General features: G+C 41.7%; 2 protein-coding genes across 3 annotated transcripts in view; one reads left to right on the forward strand and one right to left on the reverse strand.

The window, feature by feature from the left end:
* Positions 1–5,218: 5,218 nt before the first annotated feature.
* The window catches only part of ncf4 (neutrophil cytosolic factor 4), a 51,878-nt gene continuing 34,570 nt past the window's right edge, over positions 5,219–22,526 (reverse strand). The window contains exons 7-10 of the mRNA XM_049568948.1: positions 20,785–20,883; positions 15,891–16,042; positions 11,617–11,682; positions 5,219–5,635 (exon numbers count right to left, since the gene is read on the reverse strand). Coding sequence (XP_049424905.1) covers positions 5,428–5,635; positions 11,617–11,682; positions 15,891–16,042; positions 20,785–20,883 — 525 coding nt within the window. The 3' untranslated portion in view covers positions 5,219–5,427. The remainder of the gene's footprint in view (positions 5,636–11,616; positions 11,683–15,890; positions 16,043–20,784; positions 20,884–22,526) is intronic.
* pvalb7 (parvalbumin 7) overlaps positions 20,883–22,526 on the forward strand; it is a 58,481-nt gene continuing 56,837 nt past the window's right edge. The window contains exon 1 of one of the 2 annotated variants that reach the window (XM_049568975.1): positions 20,883–21,035. The gene's annotated coding sequence lies outside the window, so the exon portion shown is untranslated. The remainder of the gene's footprint in view (positions 21,036–22,526) is intronic. The other variant, XM_049568969.1, reaches the window with a different exon arrangement.

A 22,526-nucleotide genomic window follows, 5' to 3' on the forward strand; every position in this document is an offset into this window, starting at 1 on the left:
AGACAGTGAGGATGACAGACAGTGAGTTATACAGAGCGTGAAAGTGACAGAATGTCAAACAGACAGACTGGGTTAGACTGATGGACAGTACACAGACATGCATAGATAAAAAGTTCTTCAACAGATGATCAGTCACCTTCAGTAATAAGATGAATCATTTCTCAAGGTGCGGCGTCAGCAGTGATGTGGGTGGTACGACAGACTGTTGTGGAAAGGAGAGAGCTGATTCAAAAGGTCGAGCTCTCAATTTACCAGTCAATCTACACTTTGACTCTCATCTATTGTCATGAGCTTTGGGTACTGACCGAAAGAAAAAGATTGCAGATACAAGCGTCCAGAACGAGTTTCCTCCGTAGGGTGGCTGGGCTCAGCCTCAGAGATAGGGTGAGGGGCTGGGAGTAAAGCCGCTGCTCCTTGGCGTTGAAAGGGGCCAGTTGAGGTGGTTCAAGCATCTGATCAGGATGCCTCCTGGGCGCCTCCTGTGAGAGGTTGTATGGGCACATCCAACTAACAGGGGGCCCAGGGACAGATCCAGAACACACTGGAGGGATTAAATACGTCATCTGACTTGGGAACGCCTCGGGATCTCTCAGGAGGAGCTGGAAAACGTTGCGGGGGGGAGGGATATCTAGAGTACCTTGCTTGCTTTGCGACCCCGCCTTGAATAAGCGGATGAAAATGGATGGATGAACAGATGGACAGACAGATGGATCGACGGAAGTTTATTTTTGCAGTTGTGTGTTTTCAAAGTTTAAAATGTGATTTGAGAATTTCAATCAGACCAATCAATGTATGTTAATGCCAGAACACAAAGCTAAATCATAGCATGCCTCCAAGTCTACCTATTCAGGCCAGAAGATACTACTGATGCCCATTAATGCAATTTACCTATAAATCCAAGTTAGCACGTTAGCCTAGTGGGCTTGCAGGTTCGAAGCTTAAAGCTTACAACTGGCTAGCTCCCTAACCTGATGAATTGAATAACTGCCACCTTGGCTATTTATTTAGGCACTTATTTAAACACTGATATGGTATAATATCTTTTGCCTGATAGAAGTGGCGGTTTTAAAAATAATCTACCAAGACTTATATGAAATATGAAGCTAGAATATGAAGCTACCTCCAATAGCTAATTATCTTAGCTTAGCAAAAAGAAAGTAAACATGGGGAACCAGCTAGCCTAGCTTTGTCTAAAGGTCCCAAAATCCACACATCAAAATCTCACTGATCAACATGTTTTATCTCAGTTGTGTAATCTGCACAACATGGATGTATAAATACAGGCAAGTGGTTTTAAAGGGGGGTTGTGTGCAGATTACTCCTTGACAGGGCACAGTGACTTCCTGGAGTCTCCCACAGTCTCTGGACAGAGCTAGGCTAGCTGTTGCTGGTCTTTATGCTAAACTAAGCTAACTGGCTGCTGGCAGCTTCTTTTTACCGAATGCCAATTTATTTTCCTAGGATAGCGAATGCATGACCCACCCTACTCTTCCTCTAATTGGCTAGCGCATGTTGCCTTTGCTGGTTGGATTGGTTAGGTTTAGGCATGAGGTGTGACATTGGTTAGGATAAGAGTAAAATATCAGGTTAAGCCAATCAGAGTAAGGCAGAGTAGGGTGGGTCATGCCTTTGCCATTCTAGTAAGTAAAAAAAAAACAAAAAAACTCGCTTACCGTATGGACATTAGTGGTAACTCCTGACAAGAAGGATATTTTCCAAATTGTTGAACGATTCTTGTGACGGATAATTGCACCAAAAGATGGACTGAAGAAACCTCTTGGATGAGAGGTGAAACGTCTTCAAGAAACTCAAGCAAGTCCAGTTGCCTACGAGATAGCAGTTAAGATAACATGACCTGGATGACTGAGAATCTAAAGAATGAATCAAAAAGATGACAACAACATAGTGAGGTCTGACCTTTGCATTGATGTTTTGCAGCAATAACTTTTGCTTGTGATGTGACCATGTAAACATTGCCAAACTCAACTGACATTTCTCGGTGGCAGAGTATGAAGAACATTTCCAATCACAGCTCCACTTAAAATTAATAATAACAGTTACACTAATTATGTTTCAATAAATAACATCAATCCTAATCCTTATAGGCTTGACCCAAACAAAGAGATTGTTTTTGACTCCAGAGAAACCCCATAGTGACAGCTCCAATCCTCCACATTACCCATCAGTACGCCGTGTCCTTGAACAGGACCTGAGGCCTCGCATCCTCACTCAGTGCTAAGTTGCCATGGATGACAGCATCAGCTAAATGTAAGTGGAAAATGTGACAACAGGTTAGCTCCACGGTGGCGGTGATGGGCTCTTCCTTTTAGCACAACAAAAACAACGCAGTGACTGAAAGCGATCACAAAGCCTCATGCAGCAAAAGCATTAACACATGCAGTAATAAGTGATTGGCTGCCTTCTGAGTGGCATCACAAAGTACAGTTCTTGTTTTACTCCAGCTCTGCCAAGGTTAAACCAAAGTCACTGTGCTTGTGGATCACTGGGAACAGGGGAATGTCACTCGCTCTTCAGAGATGAAAAAGGCAATAGATGTAATTGGAAACAGAGTAATGTGTACATAAAGTCATAAGCAATACGAACAAACTGGTTTAACAAGGACATGTCCCCTTTTGTCCATTTAATTCCCCCTGGACTTCAACTTACACTCTGATAAATCAAAGTGTGCGTTCACTTGTGTGCCTTACATGAGTGTGTGTAGTGTATGGTGCTTATCTCAGGGTTTGCTTCTTCTGTTTCTAATGCCCACAAACATCAGTACAATCTCAACACTTTTTGCACAAAGTATATAAACATAACAATTGGGTAAGAGTGAATTTTAGTGATGTGCATCCCTGTCAGCACGCCATCAACAAAAAACCCATTAACACCTGAAAAAACACCATTTACACCAACATGTGTCCAGGGATCCCTGCTGTATTTTAAGATAGAGAATAGGCCGTGCTGTTCCAAAACAAGTGTTGCTTTGGAAGTTGGATTTCTCTCCAAACTGACAATAAAATGTCTCAAACAAAAAGTTGTTGGTATGAAAAGCATAAAAATATGTAAATTTGCTGTCAACTCCAGTCCATCACTGAATCAACACGCATATTCATCTTCTGGATTTGTCATTTTTCCGATAATGCTTACTCCTAGAAAAACAACAAAATGCACACCTGAATGCTCAATAGAATAAAGGTGTTTACACTTAAGTATGGGCCAGTATCAGTCGCCCCTAGTGCAATAAGCAACTTTTAAAGATGCATAACTTCCACAGTGCCTGGGAGAGGTTGTTAAAAAGGAATATGAGTGGAATAACTCTGCATTAAAGATGAGGAAAAACTGTCCTGCCAGCAAAGGCAATATCGTTTCTGAATTTCCTGAGGCGAGTGTGAATGAAATGCAGACACATGGATAAAATGAGAATGCAGGGTGTGAGCAGGACGGAGCCGTGGAGGGTACAGTCGTGCTATTTGAAACACACAAATGAACACATATGAAAACTTAACACACTTTTTCATGACCACTAAAAGCGCCCGTTTTTAATGTTTCCAATGTAGCAGCAAATTAACACGAAATATCTGTAGCCTGTTGACAAGGTTGAATAGTTCTCAGTGTTTTTATTTTATTTTTTTGAAAACTCATATTTGGAATCCTGTTTGTGTCGTGAAAGGTGTACAGAATGAGCTGGCAAGAAGCAGCTTGACAGTTTTGTTAAAACGTGATGTTAGCTTTAACCAAAAAAGAGAAGATGCTGGTGGGATGCTTCAAATAAAGTGGAGAATAGTTTGAGGATCTGTCAGGAAAGTGGTTAAAAGATAAGTATTTACCCCAAAGATCTAGAGTGACAGCACAAGTTCCTCAGGTTCACCTCAGGTACTCCTGTTTTTGCTCTTTTTCCACTTTTTCCACACTGTGAGATCTGGAAATGGGGTTTATCTCCCTGAGTTGAGGCTCCCAGGCTAAGACTGTCTGTGATTACATTTAAAAGCGTAAAATATACCAGTTTTTGCCCTTAACCTGAAAATAATTCTAAGCTGTTTACGTGGCTAATGAAAGGAATGTTCCTGTAATATTCCAGTTTACATGCAGCCATACATACTCAGATTAAGGTGTCTTAACATGATGTTTATCACATCAAAATATGGATAAGTGGAACAGTGGGAGCTGGAGGTTTCCAGCAGTGGTGAACTGGTGGGCTCTCTTTCATTCCTTCAATCACCCTCTTGAAAAGTCAGTACTGCGAAATTTGCTCATATCCAAAATCCTGTTTGTATCCAAGTCTGTCATAATGTTTTAAAGTAGGTGTGCTACTCTGTGGGCTTTTCTTTTGGCCACGTCTCCACCCACAGCCGTGAAAACTGTTGGTTTGTGTACAACACATTCATAACACGCAACATACACAAAAACAGACAGTGTGTGGTAAACTGCAGTGAAAACCCAGACTGACACAAATGTTCCAAATTAGCTGCATACATGTCCAAAGAATTCTCCTAAAACCCAAATGTCAGCATATTTCACGTATTAATCGGAAAATGCCTTATTTGGAATATTCAAACAGAATACATTGTTTACATGACCCATATCAAATTCAGAATGTATTCAGAATAATGCTGAAATATTGGTGTGCATGTAAGCGTAGTCACTGCATACAAAGCTGTGTATGTTACAGACAACAAGGTGAACCCAAACGCAGAACACAGACTCAGAAAGAGAGTGGTAAAAAATTTATCCTGGGTTTTATTGCCAGGATAATGAATGTGGCTGTAGGGGAGAATCCAGGGGACGGAAGCTGATGGCAGGGTTTGGCAGACAGGTAAGAAGGAAGGTGGTGATCCAATGACAGAGGAAAACACAGGGTACGTATCCACAAGAAAAACACAAGCAAAAGTCTAAGTTGAATTTCCAATTCAACAGAGGCCTGAAGCATGACTGTACCACAGCAGCAGACACAACAATCTTGTGAGAATTGAAGAAGAAGAGCTGGTGCTTTATACTGCAGGGTTGATTACTGGATGGTTCTCAGGTGAGCAGCAGGGAGCAGGTGAGTTGAATCAGAGACAGATGGGGGGAGGGGAAACAGAGGACAAGGAAAAACACAGGGAAACTAGTGACACGGCCAGGACCATGACAGTGCACGGCTATACTTCTCCAGTGTACAGCGACTGACAGCAACAACTTCCAACAAAAAGAAAAAAATCAATGCATGCAAAACATAAAACTTATTAAATTAGTTTATTACTAAGTGAAATGTATCAGCCATAAACTTGAACAGCAACAATATTTGTGACATGAATGAGGCTTTGAATGAAGAGAAAAGACAAACCACACGCAGGCTGTATCAGCAACAATATTCACTTGGTCAAGTTCATTGTTCTGATATAAGAATACTAAATATCTCCTCCGCTTCCCGTGACCTTCACTCTCTCAGGCCTCAGTGCTGTAAACAGAAAGGTCAGAGGCCAAGGTCACGTGCAGCTCCCACGGAAACTGATTGACAGGTCGCTTGACTTTCCCCTGCTGACCTCTGCCCTCCCTGATCATCAGCTGGACGTCGTCATCGTCGAGGATGCGGATGAGGTCGCCCTCGGGGTCGCGGTAGTTCAAGGCGATGTCGTCCACTTTGAAGACGTTTCTGAAGAGAGACAAGGACAGGAAGAGAAGGACTTCAGACGTTTTAAAACCCCAGACATATTTCCCTTTTTACTTTTACTCATTTGTGTATAACACTTCACAGGGGTTTAAACCAAAACAATCTTCCCGAGATTGAGGAATTCTGAAAATATCTCCAAATAGCAAAGAAGAGGAGGTTAAAGTTGCTAGTTGTAGCTTCAATAAACAACCATCTGTTGTACTAATCATAACATGTTGTAAATAAATTAGACTTAAGTTTCTTCATGACTTCATGACATGTTAGATCATAGTACAAAAATAATAGATGTAGCCATCATGACTTCACACATTGGTTTGTGGACTCCTGTTTGAGTTTGGCATTTTCCATCTTGCATTTCTGAAGAAGTGACCAAGAGGGTGTTTTAACATGGGGGTCTATGGGGATTGACTCGCTTTTGGAGCCAGCCTCAAGTGGCCACGAGAGGAACTGCAGTTTTTGGCACTTAGGCATTGGCTTAATTTTTTTAGCTCCAAAGGTTGCTGCCTTAGTTAGATATACTAAAGCCTGAGAGTTCAGTTAAAATGTAGCTTTCAGCATATTTAAATATCTTTACAAACACACATACAGAAATACAGACAGCAGGACACAAGCAGCAATAACCTCTGTACTTTGAAAAACACCTCATGCTCATTTAAAGCGACACTTACCTTTTTGGAAATTTTGCACTTTTCTTTGTTTAGGTTAAAATGCTATTAATAAGCTGATGGCACACTAAAATGTAAGTGAATTCCACCAGAAATAAAAACTTATAATTATACCATTCTCATATGGTTCTAAGAAAACTCCGACCATGATTGGCCGAGTGTCCTGTCTGTCTTCCTCACGTGGAGGCCTCTGACTGACGAAACTGACTGTAATCTTGCGTTAGTTTACCTCTAATGTAACATAGGCTATAACATTATATATGACAACACAGCATCCAGTTGTTAACGGTTAGCCTACTGTAGCCTAATGTAACCTGAGTCTCTATCTTCCTTGTTTGTTGCCAGTCACGAGTACTATCTAACGTTAGTGTTTACGTTATATTATGAAACTCATCAGTCACTGACCTCGGATAAGTTTCAAAACTCTGGGGTTGCGTTTGACTGTGCAGGACAGGTAACGTTATGTTTAGTTTGCTTCTAATATAACCTATAACGTTATATATGACAACACAGCATCCAGTTGCTAATGGCTAACGTTAGCCTACTGTAGAACATGAACATTATCTTCCCTGTGCGTTTCCACTTAGTAGTAACGTTAGCGCTACTATCTAACGTTAGCACTGTAACCTTATTCTAAAACTCATCAGTCGTCACTGACTCCGGTTGAGTTTTAAAACTCCGGGGTTGAATTTGACTGTCTTGGCTGTAACGTTACACTCGCTCTCCTCTTCCGTCTATCTAACGTTACCTTGCCAACGCCTACGTCTATCATAGGCGTAATGAGGACGTAATGGAGGAGGGGGAGTAGGCCGTTGGAGGGAGGTGGAGTTGCAGGAGGAGAGGGATGGGACTTTGGAGGGAGGCGGGAGTTGTGGAAGTTCAAATTTTTTCTCAGTGCTGTGTGAAATGCAAGAAAGGTAAGAGTAGCTTTAAGATGGAGGTTTGCGAATGTTCGAACCAAAAAAACCCCTATCAACTTTGAACATATTGTATTTGTGTATTTTCAGAAGCTCATTCAGCTGTCTCAGGGCGATGAAAGATACACGACCCAGGACATACAGAGAGGTGAAGCGCTGTGTTCCTTTTTTTCCTTTTCTATTTCTGTTTCTTTTATTAGGATTTGTATTTTATTATTATTACTTTATCATTCTTCTGTGGGGATTCTTATTCAGACTATGAGAATAAATATGCTTTTATAGGTTTCGTTCATATTAAGTGGTTGTTTACTTTAATGTTAAAAGCAATTATGTTTTTTTTAATGAAGACATTACAAGAAAACCCTGCACCATTGTTCCAGTGAAGGAAATGACTGCCCCCACATGGCTTTTGTTGATATATTACAGTTTAATTAAATTTTTGCTGTGGGAATTATCACCAAGAAAAAACATGCGCTGCACCAAAGGAAATGGGTAATAAGTGCAGATAGGAAGTTACCACCTTCGCTATATTCACTTCTCTTTGCATGGGCAGTAATGGTGCTGTCCAGGAATTAAAAAGAGAGACACCGTGTATGAGGCTTTGTACAGGATTCCTGGAGGCACAACATGATGGAGTATTATATCTAATGAAGGACATGCAAAGAGACATTCAAAGTCACTTCCTGCCACCAGCAATGAAAAGATAAGTGGCATTTTGTCTTTAAAGGACACACATTCCCAATCTGAGTCTGTAAATATATAAATTAATACGCTCTCTCTCTTTCAGTAGTATTACGATCACGATGTAAATTACACACTATACACACTCACATATAAGAATAGTATCGTGGTGTGGGTAGTATCAGCAGCAGCAGCATTGCTGTAGTCTCTCTCTGCTTGAATCAGCTGATATAACACTGGTAGTGTGAGTGTGATGAAACGTGTTAGAACATGTTGATGATAATCCTGCAATCTTAAAATCACACAACAAACAAAATCGGCAATAATCACAAGTTAATGTGATGTGACAGCTTATTAAATTCACTGGTTGTATTCCATTTTAGACTAATTTGTACCTGAGGTAAGTTATTATATTTTATTTTATTTTATTTCATTAGTCAGGAGTTTAGCAACATGTTCAGTTGCCACAGTCTTTCCTTAATGTTTCTTTAATTCTTCCTCTTTCTTGTTAATCACAATGAAATTCTTCCTCTTCTCTTTTCCTCTTTACTATCTCACCATACCTCCACCACCACCCTCTCCTCCCCTCACTCTCTTCATTCTCCCCCTCCCTTTATCAGTGCCAAGCCATATTAAAACTCAAGACCAGGGTCTCATCCATCCTTCTCCAGGGCACAATAGGCCTGAACACAGAAAAACAATAATGAGCAGATAAGCGGAAGAAATGAACTGATTATGAATGGGGAGGGCTAATCATCGTAGCGCTCACCTATCTAAATTACCAGATAATGAGAGATAGAGGGAGAGGGAGAATGAAAGAGAAAAAGACAGAGAAGAACAGATATGATAGTGTAATGAGCATATGCATCCGGTGATGGTGGTGCTGTGGGAGGGGAGGGGGGGCAGTCAGCGGTCCCTGCGGGAAGTAATTTGACATGTGGCGATGATGGGCAACTGGCAATTTGCAGGTTTGCGGTGCAGAGCAGTTAAATATGCTGCCCCTCAGGGCGGGCCGGTGGATTAATGGACTTTTACTCAACCTTGTTTGTTCTGGAATTAACATGCAAAAAGTACTGAGGGACTGAAATGGAGAAAGTGTGGTCACAAAGGTCAGCAATCACACAGGTTCATCAGTACATCTCTGAGAGAAACATTCAATATGCAGGAGTCAAAATGACACGTGCATATGCACTGTAGAGCATGTAAAATTTCAGCTGTGCATGTAATTCTGAGCTCTGCATGCACTGGTGCACGTAACATGGTAAGCTGCCAACTTATGCATTGTAAGTAAGTAGACTTGCAATTACCACTTTTCAATCTATGCACACCACACATCTATTATCTCATGAGTGAAAAAAAACATTTATAACTGGTAACATTGTGTGCACAGACACACGAGAGAGAGCAGAGCAACAGCACAAAAGCAGCATCGTAAAACACAGCAGTCAAGCCAGCCTCAGCTGCCACACTACAGTGAAGTTAGTTTTAAGTTTGATAGTTGACAGACTTCAACAAAAAAGGCAGTGTGGTGCGCCCAACGTTCTGTCTTCTTACTCGGTTTCACCCTATGCTGGCAATAGGAGGATGCATAGCTCATCTTCCAGCCTTCCATTTAACTGCTGATGTTTTGTCAATACTCTCACGCTGACTTGTGTCACATACTGGCTCAGTGAATGTGACAAGCTGGGAGTCCACATAAAGGATTTAGTTAAAACAAGTACAATTTATTCAACTAAGATTAAAGCCACAGTGTGTAGGAATTTCTCCCATCTAACGCTGAAATCATATGTTGTATTCAAACAGATGGCGCACTCTAGCGCCTCACTGTTTCAAACACGTATTGCAACAACTGTAGTCGCTGTGTACCAAAAAGCTATGACAACACTGATGAAACCATGTCATCTGATACTACATGGAGTATTCATTCAGGCTCCTACACAGACACACGCGACGCAAGTTGACAAACCCCCTCCTCACCATGCTGGCTGTGTTTACAACGTAGGACTGTTGGGGCGGACGTAAATTGAAACAAACCAATCACGTCTTGTCCTTTGACAACTGACAAGTGGCTCAACCTCACACACCTCATCCCTCTCCTCGCATTACTGCGCCACTAACAGCTGTTAGTGGCCAGCGGCACTACTGCCACATAACAAAGTCCCACTCTTTGAGCATAATGCAGGATCATGTATTATGCAGCATCACGGGAGACGGAATCCTTGTCGCCAAGAAAGTATTTGCCAATAAACAACTGAAAATGTTACACAATGTCCCTTTAACTTAAATAACCAATGCAGTGTGTAGATCAGCAAAGTCAGTAATGAAAGCCATGCATTAATGTTTGTCAGGTGTGTTGTGGAGGTGTTGAAGGTGCCAAACCACAAAGCAATGATGCAGGGTGGACGTCTGCTGAAAGAAGTGAGAGCACGAGTGAAAACATGAAGCAGCTTTAACAGCCTGGAAGGCCCAGATGAGCTTAATCAAGGCAACGAGCCTCCCCTCATGTCAGCCAGCTACCTGATGAGGTCAGCTGGAACATCCTCTAAGACAGTGGGAGGGGCGTCACGCTTGTCTATGTTATTGCCAATAAAAATTATAAGTAAAAAATTATACTGAGTTTGTCTCATGTGGCACAACTTTTTTATATTGTTAATTTTTAATGTGTTTTTCTTTTTTTTTTTAAAAAAAAAAAATTAAAAAGATTTCTTTCAATAACTTCTTTTTTTCTTTTTTTAAATCATGATTTTTTTCAACGACTCCCAGTGTCAGTTTTAGTTTCATTCCTATTTACAAACAACATTAAAGCTGTTGTAAACATGTAGTTGGTATAGCTTAAGTGTAGAGGTAGAGGTCAATATTCAGTAAGTAATATTTATCTATTTAAACAAGAAAAGAAGTCATCAATTAAGTCTTAATCTAACTTTTTAAAAAAGGTTTCCACATGAGAAGCTGTGCAAAATGTTCCTATGACCAAAGTTTGGAGTAGTTTTAATGTACATTATTGTACTTTTGGTCAGATCCGGCTCTGGCTGCTCTGATAAAAAAGGACAAATACACCAAAAAATTCAGTAAAGCAAATTTTGGTGACAGTAAAACCAAAATGTGGTGCATCTAATTTAAAATTACATGTACAAAAAAAAAGTATTTCAAGCCCTGCTCATGACATCTGCTCTGCTTTAATAAAATGCACTTCATAAATGCTTTACAAAGCAAGGCAGCAATCAAATACTTTTCCACTGATGTAATTCTGGTAAGAAAGTCGTGGTATGAGTTGGCCAGCTGGGAAAAGCCTTATAAAAGATTGTGAATGTGATTATGATGAAAATTTGAAGATTTTCATGCGAAAACAGTGTGATCGTCACACGCTTCACTGCCTCCACATCAGACTCTCATCGAATATGTCAGTTTAATGTTCCATTATCACATTCTTTGGAAGCTGCTGTAATTCACTGGCAGGTGTGAGGTTGTGTACAATCATTTTCCCCTCTACAGTTAAACAACAGCCGGCTCTTAACACCCACAAAATTGATCCTCACGTTTCTCTCAATCACCGTTTCACACATGGGTGTAAATGAAATAAAAACATGACATTAAACACACACTTTTAAATGTCCATCAAATCCTTTGTTTCTACCTAAAAACAGCCCAGGTGCTACACAAACAACAAAAGCAAAATACAAAAGGATGTAGAATTCGGTACCTCATACGAGACAGTAGGTCCTTGTACGTCGGCTGGATAGTGAGGTCCTCTTGTACACACACATCTCTGTGAAAAGGAACACACAATCAGCTTATAAAATTAGACTGGCTGCTATTTCAAAGCTTGAAACGTTCACTCCTAAAGGTATAATTACCAGATATGAAACAATAAATTCAACAAGCACACAAGTAGAAAGCTTTCATAAGAACATCTTCACACAGTTGCATTGTTCTTTTATAAACATCAACTACTGAGGACATAAATATGACCTGATGTGGAATGGTATTTCTATGGGATTAAAGAACATTCAAACTTTTAGAGGCATTTTAGTGCCAGTTTGGACAAACATTGAACCATATCTCTAACTTTAAGCTACAGCTTTTTCTGTTGAAATTCCCATGGCGTCAAACAATGTGTCACCGTCGAACAGTGGCAGGAAGATAATGGCAAGCAACCAGTAAAAAGACAATGAGGATATTTACTCCCCTCTCAGGGATAGATGAGTAGTGGTTTGGGAGGAAAGAAAGGGTAAAAAAAACTAAGCACACCTCATATGCAAACAATGCCGTTAAGAGATAAAATACTCAGAAATACTTTTAGACAAGAGTGAAAAAGAAAGGGGTGGCAGCTCCTTCTGTAAGCGACTATCAATATAATATACAAGTTTAAGTGGGGTCACTGTAACTAGGGTTACCCAAAAGCTAAGCATAACATTTGGGTCTGTTGTAATTGGCTTACCAAAGGACATATTACACAAAGCTGACACTCAAAACAGCTTTTGACCTTTAAAAAAATGAAGTCCCATTCCCACCAAACAAACAAACAAACAAAAAAAAAACTGCTTACACCCGCTGACATCTGGCTTTTGTATTTAAAGGGAAAGGCTACAATCTGCTTTCATTCACAGGTCAAATGACTCTGCAGCAGAGCATTTATCGGCTTCAATCAGCAGAGATGGAAATATGACACCCACATGGACGCACTATTTTCTGGCACAATGCATTTTGAATCGTTTGAAAGGGAGACTAATTACGTAAAAGATTAAGAAAGAAGTAACCACTGTAACATTTTCACTGGCCTCCATGCTGCTTTCCACTGTTTACTAACCTGTTTTTTTTGTGTGTGTTTGTGACACCAAAGATGACACATTGGTAAAACAGAAAAAAGGGACCATGGTTGTCCAATGCAGAGCCATGAGGACACTGCTCTGGTCTGCTGACAATGGGAAAAGGAGTTTTTCACCTGTTATTAGCAGTGGCGTTTTCTCCCAGAGGCCAAGGGAAGCCAAGCTTCCTCTGTTTTTTCAGACTGTAATTGTCATTTTAATAAAAACACTTTGTTTAACAGTTTTGGTAATTCTTCTGTGCTGTTGCTGTCATCTCTTCTCTGAGTATTTTACAATGAGTGAAACAGCGCCTCTCTAAATGAATGTGTGGTGAAACACAGTATTGTACTTTATATTGCACTCCGGTAGACTGTCTTGTCTGTGGGGAAGCCAGGCCAAGTTGGCACCCCTTGGTGAAAAAAAAAAATGAAATATTAACCAATCAGCCCTTTGGCTTCACACCAATCAAATAGCACATTATCAACGTCACTGAAATCAAATAACGCTGGGAGGTAACCGTTAGCAACTTTGCTGCAGTCATGGAGGGTGGCGATTTGGAGTCATTCTTAAAAAAACAACATTGCGAAACTTCCTTTACAGCAGCAACTTAAAATTAAATCAGACGGCAGACCAACATCAAAACTAGAGCTGCGGACGGAGAGGAAAAAAGGGACTCGGACTTTCACTGAGGAAAATTACGTTTGCACGGAGTGGCTAGCTGGTAGCGCTAACCTTCAGCGGCTATTTTGCTGGCCCTGTCTTCTTTTTGACAAGGATACATGCTCGCTGAACAGTCCTTGGGTCACTACAGGATTCATCGACCCTGCCATTAAGGCCAGTGGGAAATTCTACGACATAGTTAATGACGACTTCACAACCAAGAAAGACAAGGGAATGGCCTTCCTCTTCAAATAGGGTGAGTTAAATGCACACTCCCTCTCTCTGTGACTTTACTGTTGATTGAACAGCCTATGTAGCTATGTGTGCATTTTTTGATGTGGTTATTTGCTTATTGTGCCTTGCTTGCCTGGATTTAGCTCTATGTGTTGTCAGTCCACTGAAGTAGTTGTTTTATTGTGGTTGTTTACATACATAAAATTTACTGTAAGCACCCCGGACAGCGCCCACAGGGCCAGGTTACCCGAATAGATGAGGTTGTTTATAGCCTCTTTTGACATTATAAACATTATCAAGCACATACATCGTGGTTTGTAAGTCGTGTGCAGCTTATTGATACTTCATAATGTGAACATAAAACTTGAAGCATCTCCCTGATTGAGTTTATGAATGAATGATTTTTTTATTCATTATCAAATTTTTACTGTGTATTAATAATAATAATAATAATAATAAAAATAAATTTTATTTGTTGGCGCTTTTCTGAGCACCCAAGGACACCTTACAATAAAAACATACAAAGATACCAATAATACAACATTAAAAATAGATAAAATACATGACAGAAAATTAAACCAGATAGGCAAGTCTGAACAGATGGGTTTTAAGCTGTGATTTAAATTGTCCAGTGGAGTCAATCTGACAGATATGGGGGGCAGAGAGTTCCAGAGTCTGGGTGCAGAGCAGCTGAAGGCTCTGCCACCCATAGTGGTCAGTTTGAAATTAGGGACAGACAGAAGAGCAGCTGAGGAGGAGCGTAGAGCACGGGTGGGGGTGTAAGGGTGGAGAAGGTCTGACAGGTATTGGGGGGCCAGGTTATGGAGAGCTTTGAATGTGAGGAGAAGGACTTTATATTGGATTCGCTGATGAACAGGTAGCCAGTGGAGCTGGATGAGGATGGGGGTGATGTGGTCGGTGGATTTGGTACGGGTGATGATTCTGGCGGCAGAGTTCTGGATGAATTGGAGACGATGGAGAAGTTTGTTGGGGAGACCAGTGAGGACTGAGCTGCAGTAATCGATACGTGAAGTGACAAGTGCGTGGACCAGGACCTGGGTGTTGTGTTGGGTGAGAGATGGACGGAGTCTGGAGATGTTACGTAAGTGCATGAAGGTAGTACAGGTAATGTTACTGATGTGTGGGGAAGCGACTGGTCATGCATTTGGGTAGCGGAGTTGCATGGATTAGTAAGTTTTTTTGGAGGAGTGTGTGAGTGTGAGTGAGAGAGAGAGAGAGAGAGAGAGAGAGAGAGAGAGAGAGAGAGAGAGAGAGCTTGTGTATCGGTAAACACAACTGATGTGTGTGCGCGTGAGCGTGCGTGTGTTGAAGTGTCTGTTAGATAACAGGCATGTGCATAGATTAGCGGTCTTGTCTCTTGGCCTCCTCAAAAATTTTCCCCACGCCACGCCACTGGTTATTAGTGGGTTATCCCGTGTGTAAAATACACACACGTATGAGCAAATTTTGGCGGGAAAAGGTTCTAACTGTCAAATTTCAGCAACTTCTTCTACAATTTTTATGATAGAATGAGAACCATCTTAAATTCCACATACCATCATCCATATCACATCAGTAATCACTCTCATACACACACACACACTCACTCAGTTAGTGTGTGGGAGTAACTAGCAACTAGTTACTAGTGAAATGTAGCTAGTTTAATGTAATCAAATTACAAAATAAATGTAACAGTAAGTTACAGCTACTGAAAAAAATATGTCATTTAATTACAGTTACTGATCAGAATGTTTGTAATTACATGTGGTTAACTCAAAAAAACTCATATGTAGAGTAGAGCATTTATTCTGTTGCTTTGCATCTTTTCACCATGCAGGAATGCTTTCTTTTGTTGTAGCCTATTTCCGGATATTTCAAGTTATCAAAAGTAATCAAGTTACATTACTTTTAAGAAGTTATTAAAATAGTTACACTTCCTATCACATTTTTAGCGGGGTAACTAGTGATCCATAACCAATTCCATTTCAAAAGTAACCTTCCCAACACCAGGCAGCTGTGGCTCAGAGGTAGAGCGTGGTCATCCACTAATGAGAAGATCGGCGGTTCAATCCCCAGCTCCTCCAGTCCGCATTGCCGTGTGTCCTAGGGTAAGATGCTGAACCCCACACTGCTCCCAATCATTCCATCAGTGTGTGTGCGAGCGAATGGTTACCTTGGTATACTGAGGTACCTTGTGTTAGCCTTAGTGTTTGAATGTGACACAGGGTTAAAGCTATACATTGCTGCACACACTTGGTCACTCCTCTAAACAGACCTGGTTTGGACTCCAGATGGGGTGAGCAGGAAGCAGTGCAGACAGCTGTAGGTGGAGTCTCCACCCTCACCTTCTGAGTCACTCTCTGGGAGGGGCTTGATGATCTTCACAAAGGATTGTGGGAAAATACCTGTTTGATCATTCACTGTGCCCTGAGGGGAAGACAGAAGGACAGAAAACAGAGGAGAGGAGAAGGATAAAGATGTAATGAGAAATAGCAAATGAGCAGCGACTCAGAGGACGGAGTGATACGAGCGTGATGATGAGATGACTTCATGATTGAAAGGAGAGAAACACAATGAAGCAGGAGGGACGTGCATCTAGAGAGAAGTTTCCTGGAATAATTAGCCTGTTCATAATATGCTGCTGTTGTTTCAAGCACTCAGCGCAACCATACAGCCTTTTTACTGCGCCTCTGGTGTATGAGTGTGTGTGTGTATCTGCATAGACACACACACAGACACAACAACGCAAGGCAACAGTGTTATGTAAAAACAGATCCACGTGATCAGGCAGCAGTGAAACATATTTTAATTTGGGAATTAAAGGTCCAGTGTGTAGGATTTAGGGGGATATATTGTCAGAAAGGAAATATAAGTATGTTTTCTTTAGTTTATAATCACCTGAAAATAAGACAATGGACAATAAACGCTGAAGGAATTCTAACCAGGAGAAGTTCCAGGTGCTTGCTATCTGCAATCCTCGCTGCTAGATGCCACTACATCGCACTAAATCCTACACACTGGACCTTTAAATAACAAGAAATTACGATTCTTACTGAAGGTGCTTTCACACCTGCCCTGTTTGGTTTGGTTCAATTGAACTCAAGTTCGTTTGCCCCCTAAGTGCGATTGGTTTGGGCAGGTGTGAACACAGCAATCGCACTTGGGTGCACACCACTGAGACCATCTTGAAGAGGTCTGGTTATAAACGAACTCTGGTGTGGTTCGTTTGTGGTGAGAACGAGTTCCGACCTGGATCTGAACCAAATGCAGTCACATGACACATTGTTTGGGTTAAACATGAGCATGTTACAGTCCTGGAGGATTATTAATGTGCACCTCCTCCTGTACTGCCTTAATATGCACATTCAGCACGTCCAATGCATCAAAACATTGTTTTCTAGTTGGAGCCGCGCCTCGTTTTCAAACTGTATGGTTTGACTAAGATGAACAATGACAGCAATATAGTCCACGATGAGCAGCGCTAAAATCAACCTGCGTAGCTGTCCCTCCATTGTGACATTAGAAAGTGTCACATTTATCTTGCAAGTGTACTCTTCTTCAACGTTTTGTTTACTTCCTGGATTTTTCCCACATGGAAATTCTGACCAATCAAAAGCAGCTTTCTCGCGCATTTGATCTGGTCCGCTTGTAAATGCTGCCGTGAGAACACGAACCAACTCTAGGCAGTTATACAACTATGTAACAAAATAAGTCTCTGATCTGGACCAACGCAAGACAACTCTAGGTCTGAAAGCGTCCGAGATGTAGAAAAAGCAAACTTTCTAATTTCTTAATTTGCTGCAATTTTTTTGCTGCAATATCTTATGTGGCCACTGATAGAAATTGGCTGCAAAGCTGAGCAGCTTTCCTCGGGTCCTGGTTGTCAGTTAGGTCTGAGTTTAAAACTATACCTTTTTAGGAAGAGAACCCCATCACTAGACACCCCTCTTGCCCCGCCCCTGAGCCTCACAGAAGATGCTCATCAAATTGAAAGTATTTCTCATTTTCTCTGGGAGCCATGAAACTGTTCAGGTTTCTCTCCACTGGTGTGTTTCAAACATTCACCTTGATGCACCAGTCTGCCAGTTGGATTTGTCACGTTTTCCACCCACAGCCGCTCTGTCCACTGACTAAATCAAAGGCACTCAGTCAACTTTTCACAAGTTCTAAGTGTTGCATTAACCTCACCCACCCCCAAAAAACAAAACGCTTACTACAAGCATGAATGCAAAGTTGCCAAAAAAGAACAAGGAGCTTGTGTTTTGCAGTGTTGCAAAAAGGATTAATAGATTATCAGTGTTTTCTGTTACAATTTTTGGATCTCTGTAGAAAGCCAGAGGCAAGATAAGTGCACCGTCCTCCTCCTCCATGTTGATTCTCACTCTCTCTCCCTCTCTCCCACCATATCAGCTTCCACCTCCTCCCTCGCTCTCCCACTCACCCACTCTCTGCTTCTCTCTCACACTCTATCTCAACACCTTACACATTTTTTCATCAGGCACGTTTCCTGACCTTTTTTAACTATTTGCCGGCACCAGTGTTCCAGTGTTGCATTTCTTTGTTGAGCAGCTAATTAAAATGTCCCATATCCCATTTTTGGACGACGGCGACTTACACGTGACGCTCGCAGTGTGTAATCAGGACATTTTGTTCATTAAGTAATTGTTCCTCAAAAGGAAACTAGAGCAGGGCACCTCCAGTCACATCTGTGCAGATACTTTGTGGCCACTGTACTCAGCTGCCACCGTGTCGTGATGACACTATTTTTAATCTTCCCTCTGACTTTAAGTTTTATTATGTTCTGTAATTAACTTTTTGACTGCTGCAACTTGTGAAGGGACTGTTTTGTGTATTTCCTTACATCGCTTGGCAAGATAACCAAAAACAAATCATTAAATAAAGCAAAGTGAAAATATACCCTCCATGGCCAAAAATATGTGGACACCCACACAAAGTATGTGGATACATCATGAGATTTTTTTTAGATATGTCATCCCAAAACCATTGGCACTCATCTGCTGCTCAGCCTCCACTCTTCTGGGAAGGATTTCTACAAGATTTGGGGACCTGTCTGGGATTTGCACACATTAAAGTTCCTATGAAACGAAAAATATATTTTCACAGTTCAAATCCTGCGTCCCTGTGTTAATCGATTATCTCATTATATGCCAAACATGTCAGAAAGTCTGTATCAGAGTATTTTTACATAAAAACTCCTGTCCTTTCTCTTTCAGGTAAAACCAAGTAAAGTGATTTCAAATGTCTGATGACTCACCCTGCGATGACTAGCTAGCCGTACCAGTTGTATAGCACTGCAGCTAGTTAACGGAGCAATATGGAGAGACAGGAGGCTGTTAACATGTTTATTTCCGGTGTAAAGTTGGGCATATTAACATGAGGGACTATGGGGATTAGAGCCCGAGCCCGAGCATGTTCTGTCCAAACCTGGCCTGGCCCGGCCCGGCCAGTCCCTTTAACTGTAATCAATACAGCCCGGTTTAAACCCAACATTTTTTTTTAAGGATACAAACGTGGACATTGAAGGCTGACTCATGTCTTTCTTTCCATGGCAAGCTTTGTCTCGAGGTCCCCGTCGTTTTGCTGCACTTGGTACACTCAATGAAGCCGACACACACGTTGTCACCGTCGACAACTCACATGTGCACAGCCACTGGCGCCGTCAAGGGAGGGCCGGCCCATGGGTCCGGATCGTGTTCGGGCTCGGGCAGAGAATCTAAGCTCTAATGGGGATTGACTGGCTTCTGGAGCCAGCCTCAAGTGGCCATTCAAAGAACTGCAGTTTTTAGCTTCATTTTATAGCTCTTGAGGTTGCAGCTTGGTGCAGACCAGTACAAGTTCTTCCAGCCTACACTGGGACAATCTTTATAACCCCATAACCTTTCTGTTTATGTTTATACTACAGTGGGCGTCAGATGTGTTCATGCATGTGGCCGCACAGACGCAAAAGCTGTCAATTGGAAATCAACTATCTTTGTGCATATACTTAAAGGGTTTTCATTGAGCGGTGACTCTGCAACTTTTGTGCATATTCCAAGCAAACTCAGACCCATCTGAAGTGAAGCGTACTCAGACCATCCCAGGAGGTAGTCTGAGTTCGGTTCGCTTCAAGTCCATGCGAAGGTTCACTTAACCTGTGCAGTGTGAACACAAAGCGTTCAAGGTTCGCTTTGCTCTCTGCCATTGTATTTGGCCCTCTAGATCACAAGCTATTGCACTGGAACGCTTGAAAAAACAGATGAAACACTGGCCTGTAATGTGCGCACGGATGCAGGATGAGGAGTAGTTTGGTCCACGGAAGATACTGCTTTCTCCAGATGTGGAATGTAGAATACATCAAACAGCAAAAGTCTACAGCACAGAAACACTAAGGTTTTCCTTCAATTTTAAGTTCATCTAAAAGTGAGGGGGCTTCATAACCATGCTGCAGTGCCACTTCTAAAAAAAATTGACAATTGACAATGTGAGCATAAAAGGAATGGAGTCCCTTTTCCGTTGGTCCACTTCTTGGTCCACGTTAAAAGGACTGGCTTTGGTTTGTTTAAAGAGAACTATATGTGAAAACACCCTTATATGCAATCTGTAGACATGGAGGAGGAGGTGGTTGTGCATCCACTCATTCAGGTAGCAACAAGATCTCCCCTTATTCTCCTCATGCTTTCTGTTTCTGCTTTCATTCAGCCTCTATTACTTTATCCTCTCACTTTCCATCTCTCTGTTTCCCTCCATCTCTCTCGTATTTCATTCTGCATCTCTCCTCTTTCTCTCCCCATCTCTTTATCAGAAGATGTCCCTCTCCCTTTCTTTCCCATCTGTTTTCATCCCTCTTTGCTTCCCTATCATTTTCTCCATCTCTTGCCATTACTTGGTCTCTTCGTCCATCACTTTTTTTCCCTCCTCCGTTCTTTCTCCTTATTCCTCTCCTCCACCATCCCAATAAAGAAGCCTCCTTCTCTCTCTTCTTGGCTTATATCTTCTCTCCCCCTCCACCTCCTCTATATATCTTTCCCATCCCTCTCATCTGTCTTTCACTGCCTTCCACTCTCCCACTCTTTCTCTCCATCTCTCCCTCCTTCCCTCCCTCCCCCACTTTTTCTCTTACTCTCCCCCCTCCCTCTCACACTCTCTCTTTCTCTCTCTCTCTCTCTTACCTCCAGCCAGTCTGCGTTGACTCGTTGCAGCAGGAAGATCACATCTCCCTTCTTCAGGTTCAACTCCGCCTTGCTGTTGCCGCGAAAGTCAAACATCACCTGGGACACGCACGCATATACACACACGCAGAGAAGAAGCCGCACACACACACACACATACACACACAAGTCAGTGAGAGGAGAGAGGAACGAGAGAGGAGGGAGACGGACACATTCAACACAAAGAGAGAAGAGACGGTGAGAGCGGACAGGTAAAAGACACTTTTTGCTGATGGAGAGTAACGTGAGTGTGTAAGTTAGAGAAAGACGGCGAGGCAGGCAGATAGAGAGAGAGAGAGAAGAGATGCTGTGTATTTTTAGTTTGACAAAGTTAAGACTTCGAATTAGAGAATTGATGCACAAAAGGAGTGAAGTTTGGAGCGTGAGAAGACCCGTGTGCTTGCACGTGCATGCTAATGAGGGAGAGAAGACAAAGATGAATTTATCCACTTGACGAAGTAAAGATTTGTGGGGGAGAGAACTGAAACGCAAAGGAACGATCCCGTGAGATGTGAGTGTGAGAGTGTGTGAATGAGAGGGAATGACAGCCAGACAATGAGAAAGATGGGATGCTAGAGAAGAATCACTTCATGTGCTCAGTTAAGCAGCTGTTCTTTCTGTGTGTTTGTGTGGAGCAGAAACTGTCTTTGCAAGTTGTTACAGTTTTTAATAGTATTTGGGAATTAAATGTAGGTGTTTGAAAGTGCGTGTCAGGGCCGCTATTTTCATTATCAATGGATGTGTAGATTATTTTATAAACTTTGTGAAAAATGCCCATCACAGTCGCCCACGGTGACATCCTCAAATTTCTCGTTTGGCTCGACCAGCAGCCCAAAACCCAAATATGTTAAGTTTAAAATGATATAAAACAGGGCAAGCAACCATTTCATACATCTGAGAAGCTGTAAAGAGTTAAGCATGTTTGTTTAATTAATGACTTAAGTGATTAATGAATTATTGCTCACTCTTGACTTAGCGTATGCAGCACTTTTGTTCATATGTGCAAAATGTACTGCTGGTAATAGCTTTGCCTTTGTGCACCTGTGTAAGTGTGTGAATGAGTCTGTGGGAGATGAAGTAAAAAGCATGTACTGTAACAAGGAGTTTGCAAAAGTGGTACAGCCAAAGAGCTGCCTCGCTGCAATGCAAGGGCGTGTGTGTGTGCGTGCGACCGTGTGATTGGGAGGCGTTGGATGCTCGACCGTCCTGGTTAGCATCAGTGCGTCTGGACTAAAAGCCTGCCAAAGTTGAATTTGCATTTAAAGTAGAACTCAGTAGAGTCATTACCGATGCTTTAAACCTGCTCCTGTCCTTTTGCAAAAGAGACTCCTCGAACAGACGGATGATAAAGTAGCCTATTACAAACACACACACACACACACACACACACACACACACACAAAAGCTACAATAATCTCTTCACTGTAATAGCACTTGTACCCTGCATGCTCCTGCCTGTATTCACCCACACACACACACACACACACAAGTAAGCAGCTTTTGTGTTATCAATATCAACTGAAGCATACAGAGAGAGCCGTACATACAATGCTGACAAGAAAGAGAGAGAAAGAAAGAAAGACCGAAAGAAAGAGAGAAAAGCAAAAGAAGAGTGATTATATCGGACTGAGAAATTGAGGCGAGGATTACAACCACAGTAGGAGAGAAATCGCTAGAGACGCTGAAACTAAAAGAGAGTTGGA

This window comes from Epinephelus fuscoguttatus, linkage group LG3, assembly GCF_011397635.1.
Source record: "Epinephelus fuscoguttatus linkage group LG3, E.fuscoguttatus.final_Chr_v1".
Taxonomy (NCBI): domain Eukaryota; kingdom Metazoa; phylum Chordata; class Actinopteri; order Perciformes; family Serranidae; genus Epinephelus; species Epinephelus fuscoguttatus.